This window comes from Medicago sativa, chromosome 3, assembly GCF_051527215.1.
Source record: "Medicago sativa cultivar Bolivia chromosome 3, Bolivia_mono, whole genome shotgun sequence".
NCBI lineage: Eukaryota > Viridiplantae > Streptophyta > Magnoliopsida > Fabales > Fabaceae > Medicago > Medicago sativa.
Genome location: NC_140751.1, coordinates 49821250 through 49837719, shown reverse-complemented (window position 1 = coordinate 49837719; position 16470 = coordinate 49821250). Strand labels below are relative to the sequence as shown.

General features: G+C 36.4%; 1 protein-coding gene and 1 non-coding gene across 2 annotated transcripts; one reads left to right on the top strand and one right to left on the bottom strand.

Annotated features, from left to right (window-relative positions):
- Window positions 1-650: 650 nt before the first annotated feature.
- On the bottom strand, window positions 651-1216 carry LOC146937983 (uncharacterized). The gene is made up of 2 exons (XM_085749560.1): window positions 998-1216; window positions 651-905 (listed from the first exon to the last, which is right to left on the bottom strand). The coding sequence occupies exons 1-2, from the start codon at window positions 1214-1216 to the stop codon at window positions 651-653; spliced, it is 474 nt and encodes a 157-aa protein (XP_085605686.1).
- An 8890-nt stretch (window positions 1217-10106) lies between these two features.
- On the top strand, window positions 10107-10213 carry LOC146937982 (small nucleolar RNA R71). Its single transcript, XR_015033815.1, has one exon. It is a non-coding gene; the product is annotated as a small nucleolar RNA R71 (small nucleolar RNA).
- Window positions 10214-16470: the final 6257 nt, after the last annotated feature.

The following is a 16470-nucleotide window of genomic DNA, read 5'->3' as shown; positions in this document are numbered from 1 at the left end:
AAGACATGATTTTTGTATAATGATAGTAGGATTTACTATATATCTTTCAACTTCTTGTACTTTATCTTTACAAATAGCTCTTACATTACGTGCAGAACATGCATCGGTATATCATCCATCATAGGATTTTGTATATGCTACTTGCTTGTAAACATTGAAATGCAAGGAAGGAATTTTTCAAGGTTACAATGGAATGATGATCAAATACTTTCAAGCTTACAATGGAATGATGATCAAATACAATTATGTTATGTGTACAATAAAATGATAGAGTTCTGGACCATTACCAACCGTGTTTAACCTAATGGACACTATAGGAGCATATTTTGTTTATGTGTATATACATACTGGTTGAGCAACAATTTGACAAATCAAATAGAGTTATGCAGCAATGCAGCTCTGTCAACAAATAAATTAAGCAGACAATAGATCACTAAATTGTTCTCACAATTCTCATAATAGGTATATTAATACATAGCTTCATTGGCACAAAGAAAACAGAAAAAAAATATAACAAAAACTCTTGCTGCAATGCAAAAAACTCATCCATATAAGGATTGCATTATCTTATTCATGAAAACAGAAAATGGAAAGAACAGAAACATCACAACGGAAAATTACATCAAAGCTTAGTACAAAATGTCTTAGACTCAACGACGAATCACACAGAAGTAGAGGGTTAAATTCAGGCCAATTGCAGGAGCACCAATCACCACACGTGCACCCTCTGTGAACCTTCTAGCCTTGACCATAAGCTCCCAACCACCTCCAATCTTGAAGTTTGGAGCAGGATCCATCGAAAAACAAAGGGTGCAGTTCCATATGTTGCCATTTTCGTCCACCACATCTATTATCGAAGTTTCTCTATCCAAAGCCATTTGAGCAAAACCAATATCAGCAGGTTCCTGAAAAAACATAAAAAAATGTCTCAGCCTTATTCACAAAACACACAACAAATACTTGTAATTGTTTTAACACGATGATAGCTAACATGTACCAAAAATCCACTTTCAACATCAGCAACAGCAAGCTTCTTCTCATACGTGAGTTGAAAGTTCACCTCGTCATGCATGAATGGCCTTTGAACAAACCAATCAAGGGTGACCGGAACAGCATTGCGATGAACCCTAAAATTCATCGGTGGGTTAAAGGTTGGGCAACGAATTCTCTTACCAAACCTGTTCTTGATTCTAATACCAAACCTTCCATTTCCCATAAACACAATTGTAACCCAAGCACCAAACTGCACTTTGTAGAAATCACGGATAACGTGCCAGCCCTTTGTTAAATAAATCCCCTGGTTATTCCTTTCAACCACCACTTCAAACTGATTGTGTTTTGGATCCACCAGAGTAGCATATTGTTGGATCTAGTCTCCAAAATCACGGGAAAACATCATCGGCAACAGAACAGCACCCTGTTGAAACAAATAACATTGTCAGGGTTTTAAAAAAGAATAACAGATGGAAGGAGAACAGACCACAACAAAACCACACACATATTCAACGTCAACTTCAACCATGTATGTCCTATACTTAAGGCGTAGCTCGTTGATCATCATATCGATTTCGGTCACTGGGTTGGGATCAAGCGGTGCTGCAAAAAACGACACACCAAACATCATCTTCAAACCGCAAAAATAAGGAAACTGTATAGGGAAAGCATCATATTTTTAAGAAAAGTTTGCGCATACATACCAATCAACATGTTGTAAGAGAGCATCGCCACGTCGTTATGGTGGAAAGCCATGCCTGTGCAATGGTGGAAAGACAAATCCTGATATGCTGTTTATAAAGGAGAGCAAAACTCCTCAAATGATTGTAACCGCAAGGCATTCATTGTAGAATGGAGAAAACCAAAGGACTGTGGCTATGTACATTTCAATCATAGCCTTTGTAACCGCAACTGCAGAATGAAGTTCAAAAATCAGAATTAAATTAAATGGATTAAAGTGGGACCGAAATTAAATTAGGGTTAGGGCAACATGACATATGTAGTAGTGGAAGCAAAATTATAACACCAAAACAGCTACTGGTCAAGTGGTTAAAGTGATTGGATGGAAGCTATGGGTTGCGAGTTCAACTCCCTGCAGAGACTATTTTCAGAAAATTTTTTTAACTCAAAAATGGCAGGATTAGGTTTAGGTTTAGGGTTTCACAATGAGCCTGCATTGTGAACCTTAGGATTATATATTAAGATAATACTAAAATATTCTTCCCAAATCTATTTAGGCCCAACAACTTATTCTTCTTTCTATTCTAACCCCCAAATCCACTCACACTAATAATCCTCATATTCTAATAAATAATATTTCTCTACTAAATATATAATAATACACCAAATAACAAATATATATCTATAACAATTAACAAATATATTATGCTAGTAAATACCAACATATAACATAACAAAATATCACTCAACAAAATATATTAACTAAATTATAAAAAGACATCTAATCTCAACAAATCATATATCCCTCATATAAATATAAATATATAAATATATTCTAAAACTAATTAAAATAATTAAATAAAAAGGAGGGCGTTACATTAACCAGCTGGAGATCATGAACCCATTGAAGAGCCGAGAGCATACCTAACATTTCCCCCAAGTCTACATCTACCTCAACTCCCTGCAGAGACTATTTTCAGAAAATTTTTTTAACTCAAAAATGGCAGGATTAGGTTTAGGTTTAGGGTTTCACAATGAGCATGCATTGTGAACCTTAGGATTATATATTAAGATAATACTAAAATATTCTTCCCAAATCTATTTAGGCCCAACAACTTATTCTTCTTTCTATTCTAACCCCCAAATCCACTCACACTAATAATCCTCATATTCTAATAAATAATATTTCTCTACTAAATATATAATAATACACCAAATAACAAGTGCACCAAATACTATCGAAGTAGTAAAAATATCGTTCCCACGAGGACTGTTTTTAACTTCAATAATTCAATTTCGTTATATAATTAGGATGTATAAAATTTATTTTGTTTTGCCACTAGGCGGTAGATTTGGTTTGATTTTAATTAAATCAAGAAACAGAAAAGATTTGATTAAGAAAATAGGAGAGAAAGATGAGATCAGATCCGTCGAATCCTCTAAGTTCCCCTAATTGGTCTACTGCACCTATTTGTTATGAACCCTCTTCTAGTTTACGATGATTAACAAATTAGCCCTAATCAATCCCTTGAGTTAGGACCCTCTTCTTAAACTACAGCCCCTAATTCCTTAGGTGGTCTAATAATTCTTGAAGGTTTTACCGAACGTTAACCTATTATCACTAACAAACGATTATCTATTCCTAGACTAACCCTGTTTATTAGAACAATTCAATTAGGTCTAAGTTGAAAGCCATGGTCAGTGGTCATTCATTCTCACGAAATCAAGTTATATGTGATCAAGATATAAAAAGCATTAAGAACAATTGAATTGAATAAACTAGAATTGAATTCATAAACAAAATAGAGTTTCACAGCAACATGTGTCAATTAGGGTTACAAAGATTCATCTCGGATCTAATCTCTAAGAGATTTAGCTACTCATAATCGAGTTTACAAATAGCATAATCAATGAAATAATTAAAACATACATGAATTGGTAAAAGGATGAAGAAATCGCCCTTCTAGCCGTCTCCGATGTCTCAAAATCGCACTTTGCTCTCCAAAATCGTAACCCTTGTTCTTCAGCTTGAGTGCAGTATTTATAGAAGTCATGGGCCTGACCCATCAAAATCGCGCCGCGCCTTGTTAATTGGCGTGCCGCGATTTCCCCTTTACAGGAAGTGTGTATTTTTGCTTCAAAAATCGCAGCACGGCTTGAAATTGGCGTGGCGCGATTTCCTTCGAACAGACTTCAAATTTTAAGCTTTTTGCACTCCAGAACAGTATAAATTGCATGAGAACTCTATCAAAATGTCACAATAAGTCCCTAATATTACGTAATGACAGAATGTCATCACAACCCCAAACTTAAACCATTCCTTGTCCTCAAGGAATTTGCTTGCAACAGTGACAAACGACAGTAAAATAACAGTTACCTGACAAAACGATAGTACCCAAAAGTTCATTCTCCTTCTAGCTAAAGATGAGCTAGTTTGACTTGTTCGCATCCACCAATTCACAACTCCTCGCATCAAATTGAAACAGGGTTCTACCAGTCGACATGCAGGTCTACATATTACCATACGCTTGAAAAGTTTCTAAACATCAATCAAAGTCAATATCATTACACACTTTTGAGGTCTTTAGGGTTATAACGGGGCTTAGGTGAAAGGTGGGATATATTTGGATAAGTAGGCTACACAAAATTTGAGTTAGGCATTCCTACGGAAGTTATAGCACAAAATTCAATCCTTCAATCATTCACCTTGTGGAATAACAATCAATGCAAAGGTACTAGAGAATATTTTTAACATTTAGGGACAATCGAGTTTGAAGTTACTCGGATTTTAAATGTTTTGTCCCTTTTTCATCATTCAATTTCTTTTTTTTTTTTTTTGATACACCATTTTTGTGTATATTTTGCATGGCAATCTCATATTTCTTTCATTTTTGTTCTCTTATTCTCTAGTACCCCCACCCCAAACTTAGTTGGTTGCAAATTCCAATAGCAACCCCAAACTTAATCTTTAGCAACATTCTACAATGCCTTAACTCAGAAATTCATTAAGGGATAAGTCCTAAAAAGTCTCTAGGCTTGTAATGTAGTTTGTCACCGAACAAAAAGTTCTAATCCTACCGGCTCACAATTGGTTAAGAAAGGATAAATTCAGCAAATTAAAACAGGGTAGGCTTCAAAAAGGCTCACAGGACCAAGCACTTTTGCCTCAGTGTGTAATTGACAAAGACCAATCAATAATAGAGAAACAATGCAAGTTCTAGAAATGTAGTTGCATGGAAAACTAATCTAAATATAAGTAAATTGAAAAACAAAATTTGGCAATGAACCTTATGGCTGAGATTTCTGGGAGTATGTGACTACCTAGCAATGCCGTACACTTCGCCTTTGAATCAAGTCACCCCTCCTTTAGAACTTTTGGAATACCGTTTCATCAAACAACTGTTACTAAACTGGAATAGGTCACATGAAACAAAACAAATTCATTAATAATAAACAAGTGCAGGAGCAATTACAATAGGGAAATAAGTTCAATGGACTTCGACATTAAAAAGAAGATAAAAACTGAATGTATTGAAAAACAAAGTAAATCTAGTGGGTTGCCTCCCACCCAGCGCTTCTTTATCGTCACTAGCTTGACTGCTAAGGATCTTTAGAGGTCCTTCAGAATGAGTGCCACCCTTCCTTTAGGTAGGTCGCCACCTAGGTATGGTTTAACTCTTTGTCCATTTACTTTGAAACTTCGATCTCCTTCAGGTGTCACTAGTTCAACAGCTCCATATGGTGACACACTTTTGACCAAGAATGGTCCAGACCATTTTGACTTGAGCTTCCCAGGAAACAGCTTCAACCTGGAATTATACAACAAAACTAGTTGTCCACAGTTAATATCCCTAGGCACTAAGTTTTTGTCATGATACCTTTTTGTCCTGGCTTTATAGATGAGTGCATTTTCATACGCTCTAAGCCTCATCTCCTCAAGTTCATTAAGTTTCAAAATTCTTTTCTTACCAGCGGCTACTTGATCAAAATTTAAGGCCTTAATGGCCCAATAAGCTTTATGTTCTAGCTCGACTGGAAGATGACATGCCTTCCCATATACTAACTGATAGGGTGAGAACCCAAGATGGGTCTTAAAGGCTGTCCTATATGCCCACAGTGCGTCATCTAACTTCCTGGACCAATCTTTCCTATTTGACGCAACTGTCTTCTCCAGAATCTGTTTCAGCTGTCGGTTTGAAACCTCTGCTTGACCACTAGTTTGTGGGTGATAGGGAGTTGCAACTTTGTGCTTAATGTTATACTTTTTGAGCACATTTTCAAGAAAATTATTGCAAAAATGCTTCCCCCCATCACTGATCAATACTCTAGGGGTTCCAAACCTAGTGAAAATATTCTTTTGAAGGAAATTGACAACCGTCTTGGCATCATTAGCAACACATGGTATCGCTTCAACCCACTTTGTGACATAATCAACACAGACTAGAATATGGAGATAAGAGTAAGAGGAAGGGAATGGTCCCATAAAATCAATACCCCAACAATCAAATGGTTCAACTTCAATGATTCCTTTTAGGGGCATTTCATTCCTCTTTGATATGTTACCTGTCCTTTGGCATCTGTCACATCTTGTGACAAAGTCGTGGCAATCTTTGAAAAGGGTTGGCCACCAGAATCCACTTTGCAAAATTTTTGCAGCTGTTCTTTCTCCACTGTGGTGGCCTCCATAAGCTGAGCTATGGCAGTGCCACATGATACTATGTGCTTCCTCACCTGCAACACAACGTCTAATCAAACCGTCAGTACCTATCTTAAACAGATAAGGGTCATCCCACAAGTAGTGGTTCGCATCTTTGAAGAACTTTTTCCTCTGAGGATAGGTCATATCATCAGGAACTATGTTACCGGCCTTAAAGTTTGCCATGTCAGCAAACCAAGGTCTTTCTCCAATAGCAAACAGCTGTTCATCAGGGAACTCGGCCTTGATGGCCTTCTCCTTCTTTGTTACCTCATCATTTTCCAGCCTTGAGAGGTGGTCAGCTACCACGTTCTCGACTCCCTTCTTGTCACGAATTTCAAGATCAAATTCTTGCAATAATAGGATCCACCTCAACAGTCGAGGCTTTGAATCCCCTTTAGTTAAGAGATATTTGAGAGCTGCATGATCTGTAAAAACAATGACTTTGGAGCCTATTAGATAAGAACGAAATTTTTCCAATGCGAAGATTACAGCAAGCAATTCCTTTTCAGTTGTGGAATAGTTAACTTGATTTTCATTTAAAACCTTGCTTGCATAGTAAATTGCATGGAAAAATTTGTTCTTGCGTTGGCCTAGGACTGCACCAACAGCATAATCACTTGCATCACACATAAGTTCAAAAGGTAAATCCCAATCGGGTGCAATGATTATTGGTGCAGTCACCAACTTGTTTTTAATCAAAGAAAAAGCATTTAGACATTCAGAATCAAAATTAAATTCGTTTTCTTTGACCAAGAGGTTACAGAGGGGTTTGGAAATTTTAGAAAAGTCTTTTATGAACCGCCGATAGAAACCGGCATGCCCCAGGAAACTCCTCACTCCTTTAACATTGATTGGTGGAGGAAGTTTCTCTATAACCTCTATCTTAGCTTGGTCCACCTCAATGCCTTTAGCACTTATTTTATGCCCCAAAACTATACCTTCAGTTACCATAAAATGACATTTTTCCCAATTCAAAACAAGGTTAGTTTCAGTGCATCTTTTAAGTACAGCATTTAAATGGAACAAGCATTGATCAAAAGACTTACCAAAAACAGAAAAGTCGTCCATAAATACCTCAATGTTCTTCTCTATCATATCAGAGAAGATGGAAAGCATGCACCTTTGAAAGGTTGCTGGCGCATTACACAGCCCAAAGGGCATCCTTCGATAAGCAAACACACCGAATGGACAAGTGAAGGCAGTCTTTTCTTGATCTTCCGGAGCCACTGCAATTTGATTATACCCTGAATACCCATCCAAGAAGCAATAAAAAGCTTGGCCAGCCAATCTCTCAATCATTTGATCCATGAATGGTAATGGAAAGTGGTCTTTCCTTGTTGCGGTATTCAACCTCCGGTAGTCTATACACATTCTCCAACCAGTGACGGTGCGGGTAGGTATCAATTCATTTTTTTCATTTGCTACCACCGTCATTCCTCCTTTCTTGGGTACCACATGAACTGGACTTACCCATGAGCTATCTGAGATAGGGTAGATCATACCTGCATCTAGTAACTTCAGCACCTCTTTCTTTACTACTTCCTTCATTGTTGGGTTAAGTCTCCTTTGAGGTTGAACCACCGGTTTGTATTCAGCCTCCATGTGTATTTTATGCATGCAATAAGCTGGACTAATACCCTTTAAATCAGAAATGTTCCACCCCAAAGCTCCTTGATTGTCTCTTAACACCCTCATCAATTTTTCTTCTTCCAAAGGTGTCAAGGTATTGCTGATGATTACTGGTCTAGAGGCATCCTTAGTGAGAAAAACATATTTCAAGTGAGAAGGGAGTTCTTTTAATTCTGGATTTTTCTCTCCTTCTCCACTCAAAATAGGGGCATCTATAGAGTGCTTACCCATTAATTCTTCTGTTTTTACCGGACCCAACTCTTGCTTGCTTGCTGCTAGTTGCTTCACACAATCACTTACTTCAAGATCTTCATCATCTTCACCTTTTTCTATAGAATTCACAATTGCACGTTCAAGAGGGTGTGTTGGTTGATGTTCACAAGAGTCATCTTTAACTATTTCTTCAACAATGTCAATCCGGTAACACTTGGGATTTTCATCTTTGTGCTTCATGGCCTCAAATATATTAAACACTACTTGCTCCTTATGGAATCTCAACATTAGCTCTCCTTTCTCAATGTCAATCAAAGCACGGCCAGTTGCAAGGAAAGGTCTTCCTAGAATGAGTGGCATATCCTCATCTTCAGCCATATCTAAGATCACAAAATCTGCTGGAAATACCAAGTCATTAACCTTGACTAGCACATCTTCAAGTATACCGAAAGGGTAAGAGATTGACCGATCAGCTAAAGTGATGGTCATTCTTGTTGGTTTTGGTTCCCCACATTTAAGCTTCTTCATCATTGAAAGTGGCATCAGATTTATACTTGCTCCCAAATCACATAAAGCTCTTCCAATGTCTACCGGTCCAATTGAACAAGGGATAGTAAAAGCACCAGGATCCTTTAGCTTAGGTGGCAGCTTCTTTTGAAGAATAGCACTACAATTCTCAGAAAGTGCTATGTTCTCATCATCCTTAGGCTTCCTTCGTTTAGTCAACAAGTCTTTCATGAACTTAGCATACAACGGCATTTGATCAAGGGCTTCACCGAAAGGAATATTCACCTGAAGTTGTGAGAAAAGTTGCATGAACTTCTTGAATTGGCCTTCATCCTTTTCTTTCTTCTTCGAAAGGTGAGGGTATGGAAGCTTCACATATGATGGAATAACCTGTGGTTTGTCTCCATCTTTCAAAATTTGACTCTTCGACTTCCTCAAGATTGAATCTTCATCAATTAATTTCTCACTTTTTTCTCCCTCTATTTTTTTCTTCCTTTCGTTTTCAACTACTCCATGATCATTTTCTTTTTCAACTACACCCTCATCATTCTTTTCAACTACATCATTTTCCTCCACCTCAACTACTTCATCAACCTTCTTTGGAGCTTTTGGAACTAAAGGTGTCAAAACCTTTTTGCTCCTCAGTTCAATAGCATTGCAAGACTCATTCTTAGGGTTATCTTTAGTGTTACCTGAGAATCCGCCTTTGTTTTGTTCAGCCAACTGCTTAGCTAATTGCCCCAGTTGAGTTTCAAGCATCTTCCTAGAAGCTTCATTGTTCTTTCTTTCAGCTTCTTGACTCTTCTTCATCTCTTCAAAGTTGCCTTGAGTCATCTTCATGAAGTTCATCATAGTTTCCTCAAGAGCTGATGGCTTCCTTTGTTGTTGTTGAGGAGGAGTTAGCATCTGAGAGTTCAAAGCATTGTTGTTTGAGTAGCTTAGATTTGGATGCTTATTAATGCCTGAATTGTAGTATTGGTTCTGCCTTTGATATCCTCCCATGAAGTTAGCTTCTTCACTTGATCCTTCCGGAACACATTCACCGTTGGGATGTTCTTCACCACATAAGTCACATTTGATTGCAGCCACTTGTTGTTGCTTATGAGCCAAAGTGAAGCCTTGAAACTCCTTAGTTAGAGCTTCGATTTGTTTGTTCATTGCTGCTTGGTTAGCAAGGATAGCAGTTTGTTCACTCACCCCAAACACTCCTCTTTCTTTCTTTTTAGCTTGATCACGATACTCATTGCCAGCCATGTTTTCAATTAGAGCTTGAACTTCATGATCAGTTTTACTTTTGAGACTACCTCCCGCGGAAGCATCTAAGAACATTCGAGTGTTTGGTGTTACCCCCTCAGTGAAGATTTGGAGGTATTGCTTCTCGGTGAACTCATGATTAGGGCATCTCTTGAGAAGCAAGTTGAATCGCTCCCAAGCATCGTACAATGATTCACCTTCTCCTTGCTTGAAGTTAGAGATCTCCATCTTCTTGTCCCAATACTTAGACATAGGGAAGTATTTCTCCAAGAACTTCAGCTCTAACTCTTCCCATGTTTGGACAGTCCCGTTTGGAATTGTTAGCAACCAATCTTTTGCTCTTCCCGTCAAGGTGAAAGGAAACAGCCTTAACTTCTTTTGTGCTTCAGTCACGGTGGCTGGTTGCACACAAAACTCACAGGTTTCAGCAAAACGGCTCAAGTGTTCATGAGGACTCATAGCTTCAGTCCCATCGAATTGCTTGTCCCTCAAACCATTGAGGACAGTTGTCTTGATGTCGAACGCTACGGGGTTAGCTGGTTGAAAAGTGTGGGTCAGTTGACCGCGATGAGTGGCTAACCCGTAGTCTCCAAGCTTAGGTCTTGGTGGTACAACTCCTTCTCCTTCCATAGTTGCAGATTTAGGAGAAGAGATTGTTTCAGATTCACTTGAGAGTTGCTCCGGTACTTGTTCTCGAACACCCGGTGGAACGGATTGAGCTAACCTTTGCGATCGGACAGCTTTCCGAAGTGCTCTAGCAGTTCTTTCAATCTCCGGATCGTACTCTAAGTCGTCAGAGCTCTGTTTACCTCGCATAAACAGCAAAATACCTTAGTAGCACTGCACAACGCAAAGTAATCAAGTGAATATGAAAACAGAAAAATAAAAATTAAAAACAGAAAAGTAAATTGCAAAAACCCTAAATTATAACGTAATTGCCTTGTTGAAATAATTCAACAGTCCCCGGCAACGGCGCAAAAAACTTGATAGATCTCTGGCAAGTGCACCAAATACTATCGAAGTAGTAAAAATATCGTTCCCACGAGGACTGTTTTTAACTTCAATAATTCAATTTCGTTATATAATTAGGATGTATAAAATTTATTTTGTTTTGCCACTAGGCGGTAGATTTGGTTTGATTTTAATTAAATCAAGAAACAGAAAAGATTTGATTAAGAAAATAGGAGAGAAAGATGAGATCAGATCCGTCGAATCCTCTAAGTTCCCCTAATTGGTCTACTGCACCTATTTGTTATGAACCCTCTTCTAGTTTACGATGATTAACAAATTAGCCCTAATCAATCCCTTGAGTTAGGACCCTCTTCTTAAACTACAGCCCCTAATTCCTTAGGTGGTCTAATAATTCTTGAAGGTTTTACCGAACGTTAACCTATTATCACTAACAAACGATTATCTATTCCTAGACTAACCCTGTTTATTAGAACAATTCAATTAGGTCTAAGTTGAAAGCCATGGTCAGTGGTCATTCATTCTCACGAAATCAAGTTATATGTGATCAAGATATAAAAAGCATTAAGAACAATTGAATTGAATAAACTAGAATTGAATTCATAAACAAAATAGAGTTTCACAGCAACATGTGTCAATTAGGGTTACAAAGATTCATCTCGGATCTAATCTCTAAGAGATTTAGCTACTCATAATCGAGTTTACAAATAGCATAATCAATGAAATAATTAAAACATACATGAATTGGTAAAAGGATGAAGAAATCGCCCTTCTAGCCGTCTCCGATGTCTCAAAATCGCACTTTGCTCTCCAAAATCGTAACCCTTGTTCTTCAGCTTGAGTGCAGTATTTATAGAAGTCATGGGCCTGACCCATCAAAATCGCGCCGCGCCTTGTTAATTGGCGTGCCGCGATTTCCCCTTTACAGGAAGTGTGTATTTTTGCTTCAAAAATCGCAGCACGGCTTGAAATTGGCGTGGCGCGATTTCCTTCGAACAGACTTCAAATTTTAAGCTTTTTGCACTCCAGAACAGTATAAATTGCATGAGAACTCTATCAAAATGTCACAATAAGTCCCTAATATTACGTAATGACAGAATGTCATCAACCAACATATAACATAACAAAATATCACTCAACAAAATATATTAACTAAATTATAAAAAGACATCTAATCTCAACAAATCATATATCCCTCATATAAATATAAATATATAAATATATTCTAAAACTAATTAAAATAATTAAATAAAAAGGAGGGCGTTACATTAACCAGCTGGAGATCATGAACCCATTGAAGAGCCGAGAGCATACCTAACATTTCCCCCAAGTCTACATCTACCTCAACTCCCTGCAGAGACTATTTTCAGAAAATTTTTTTAACTCAAAAATGGCAGGATTAGGTTTAGGTTTAGGGTTTCACAATGAGCATGCATTGTGAACCTTAGGATTATATATTAAGATAATACTAAAATATTCTTCCCAAATCTATTTAGGCCCAACAACTTATTCTTCTTTCTATTCTAACCCCCAAATCCACTCACACTAATAATCCTCATATTCTAATAAATAATATTTCTCTACTAAATATATAATAATACACCAAATAACAAATATATATCTATAACAATTAACAAATATATTATGCTAGTAAATACCAACATATAACATAACAAAATATCACTCAACAAAATATATTAACTAAATTATAAAAAGACATCTAATCTCAACAAATCATATATCCCTCATATAAATATAAATATATAAATATATTCTAAAACTAATTAAAATAATTAAATAAAAAGGAGGGCGTTACATTAACCAGCTGGAGATCATGAACCCATTGAAGAGCCGAGAGCATACCTAACATTTCCCCCAAGTCTACATCTACCAAAGGTGAAATCCATTCCGACCTGGCTAAGACATATCGTCCTTCATCATCTCGGATGCAAATTCCTATTCCTACCATGTTCAATGACTCAGAGAAAGACGTATCAACGTTACATTTATACCTTCCTATGCTTGACTTTGTCCACTTGTTCTCATGCTTCTTCACTTCCACTTGACTGATCCATTGATTCCTAGTTACTTGAGCATTTTTCCAACCAGTGAGAAGGTTTCCTGCTCGTTCGCAAATTGTTTGGACAGATTCTGTTATGTCATTACATACCTTATTATTTCCGTGTTTCCACAAACTCCATAAGGTAACCCCAAACACTTGCTTTTGTTGCCCATCAAGCTGTTGTAAGATATCGGAAATGGTGGGTGCAAAACCAGCAGAGCTGTTGAGAGTAGGTAGCAATTTGTTAAACCTTATGTTTTCCGTTGAGAGAACTTATTTTCGTCTAAGTTACATTTTGTAATTCTCAATTTTATTGGACCTAGATAAAGGAATTTTAGGCACTTTTTTTTTTCCAGAAAAAGGAAAATTAAAAAATTATGAAAACTTTTATTTCAAAAAATTATTTTCCCTAAATAAAATTGTGAAAAATGTTGCGACCCAAAGACCCCAACTTTAGTTTTAATGACCTTTAAGCAACCCTATAAATGACACATAATTATATCATAGTTTAATCTAATGTTTGATAAGTTAGAATGATTTGTGTTAAAAACAACATGATAGGATACATAATAAATTATTATTGTTGAATCAATTTTAAAAAAGAATAATTTATATATATATATATATATATATATATATATATATATATATATATATATATATATATATATATATATATATATATATATATAGAGAGACAGGATCCGTTGACACCAGGTGTCAACGGATTCGTTGACACCAAATCTCATCCATTGATTTGATTTAATCCAAAGGTTCATATTTAATTCACGTCTCTATTCGGTGAGTGTACTTTGTCTCAATCACATACTATTATTTTTTTCCAATTATTAAAAACAAAAATCATGAAACTCCTCCTTGTTTTCTTCCACTGCCACACGCTCTTGTTGCAGGGACAAGTTATTCCAAATAAACTTTTTCCATTGGAAGAAAGTAGTGATTCATGGAAGATTTTGGATTGTACCTCTGTGAGAATTTGAATGTTGGAATTTTTACCAAATCATGTACCTTTTTCCCTAAACGCCCAATTGAATTGCTTTCAATCCTCCATCATAAACCACTCAATTGGTTTAATTATGCTACCTGACATTAATTGGATAGAGCAAAAACCATCGATGGGGCAGCAATGGGAGAGAGAAGCGATGAACAGACTGCATAGGCAATTGAGGGTTTGGGACAAAAGAAGTACGAAGGTGGAAAAAAAAATTGGTTTCACCGTGCACTTTTAAATTAGCCTTTGGATTAAATCAAATCAATGGATGAGATTTGGTGTCAACGAATCCGTTGACACCTGGTGTTAACGGATCCTGTCTCATATATATATATATATATATATATATATATATATATATATATGGGATCCGTTGACACCAGGTGTCAAACTTTATATTGACACCAAATTATATTCGTTGATTTTATTTCATCCAATGGCTCTCATTAATTCACCAAATCCACATGAGATCTCGTCCACACTTGATTCATGACGTCCACACTTGATTCATGATATTTCGTTGGGGTGAAAGCTTCTAAAATTCTCTCTCTTATGCAGCTTCTACGGTTCTAGCCCTTACCTTCTACTGCCTCCAATATCTCTCGTTTATGCAGCTTATAGTTTTCATTCATCTCCTCGATTGGTTGCAAACGTTCAGATCGTTCATCCATCTAACGTTGAATATATAGAATCAATTTGCAATTACAATTTGTAAAAAAGATTTAAATATAAGTATGTTTAAGTATCCTTTTGCAATTAGAAATCAATTTCTTTTCTCCACAATCGATCTACCCTGAGAAATTCCATGACAATTCTTTTTCTTTCTCCCGGATACGAAGGAATGGAAACATTTAACCTAATTACCTAATATTTTTTGCAATCACAAACCAAATAAGTTTGTTTGAGTTTTAGTAACTAACAAAATAGACAAACCTCACGAAGGAATGTAAATCAACAATCAAATTTTCAATCATACGATTGTTTTCTCAAGAATCTCAACAACATGGGAAATTGGGAATAAAAGAAGGAGAGTCGAGAGCTGTAGAAGCTTTCACCCCCAAAGAAATAACATTAATCAAGTGCAGACGAGATCTCATGTGGATTTGGTGAATTAACGAGAGCCGTTGGATGAAATAAAATCAACGAATATAATTTGGTGTCAATATAAAGTTTGACACCTGGTGTCAACGGATATATATGTTACGATTTAGAGAGATTTATAAAATAAAGAGTTCACCTACCTTGAGTTAGGACCGTGGAAACGTCCGCTTACGATAAGACAACTCATCGCAAAAATAAAAACATATACTGTGTTCGACATTAACCACCAATACATCATCAGTAACAAGCATTACACATATTAATATTTCAATATACAATTTCAATTTTAATATATGCAATGATTGTTGCTAAATCATCCACTACACACTAATGTAAGGAAAATGCAAATGACACATCAAAAAATGTATATAAATAATTATACAGGGCATGATCACCTCTCATAAAATTAAGTCTGCCTAAAAAATTTGCATTTTTCTTCTCTACAAATAATGTTAGGTATGGACTCTATACATCAACACTACAATCACCTTTCTGTGAAATATCCCCATGAGTTTCAATAGAAGAATGTTAAGATACTTCCATTTCTGCCATATCAGTTGGTGGTGGTTCACTTATATCATTAACATGAGAAAGTTGAGGATTAACAAAATCTTCTGTTGGATTGATTTCTAGTGGATCGACCTCATCGGGGTCACCAAAATGTGTGTGATTGATGTCATCGGCATCATCTGAAAGTGTTGTGTTGTTGATATCGTGACTTACATCATCTGCGAGTCGTCTATCATTATATGATCACACGGCCGTAGATCTTGTGAATCTCAGTAGCTGCATGTAGTTCCTCAATATTTTCCTCACCAGTCATATGGTTAAGCTCTTCCTTTATTTCTTCATCAGCTTCTTGCTTTAGATCATCATGGTTAAATTCGGCAGCTAAATCATCATCGTTTTCATCATCTTCATAACTAAGATTGGATTGATCAACACTTAGGTGTGCATGGCAGAGGTGCATATTTTCATCTATGATTGCTTTCATATATACAAAGGTAATTCTCATATACAAATCCATGTACTCGCTTTCATCAACAATGCACAACTGATGGTCCATCCATTCAGCACATCAAAAGGAAAAAAGCCCCAAAGTCTTTGTAAGTAATTTACCCATAACTAACATGTTGAACACATATCATTTGTTAAAACATATGGAACAAACTTATTACTAGTAGAATTGGAATGAATGAAAGGATTTTCGATAGTATAGTTTGACAGAATTCTGTATCTTTCAAACCATCAAGAAACAACGTAATCAGTGGTTTTTATTATTTAGTCTTACTCGTGTATCTTGACAACTAATCTATACGAAGTTTAACTTTTTCTGAGTACCAGGAAAATTTT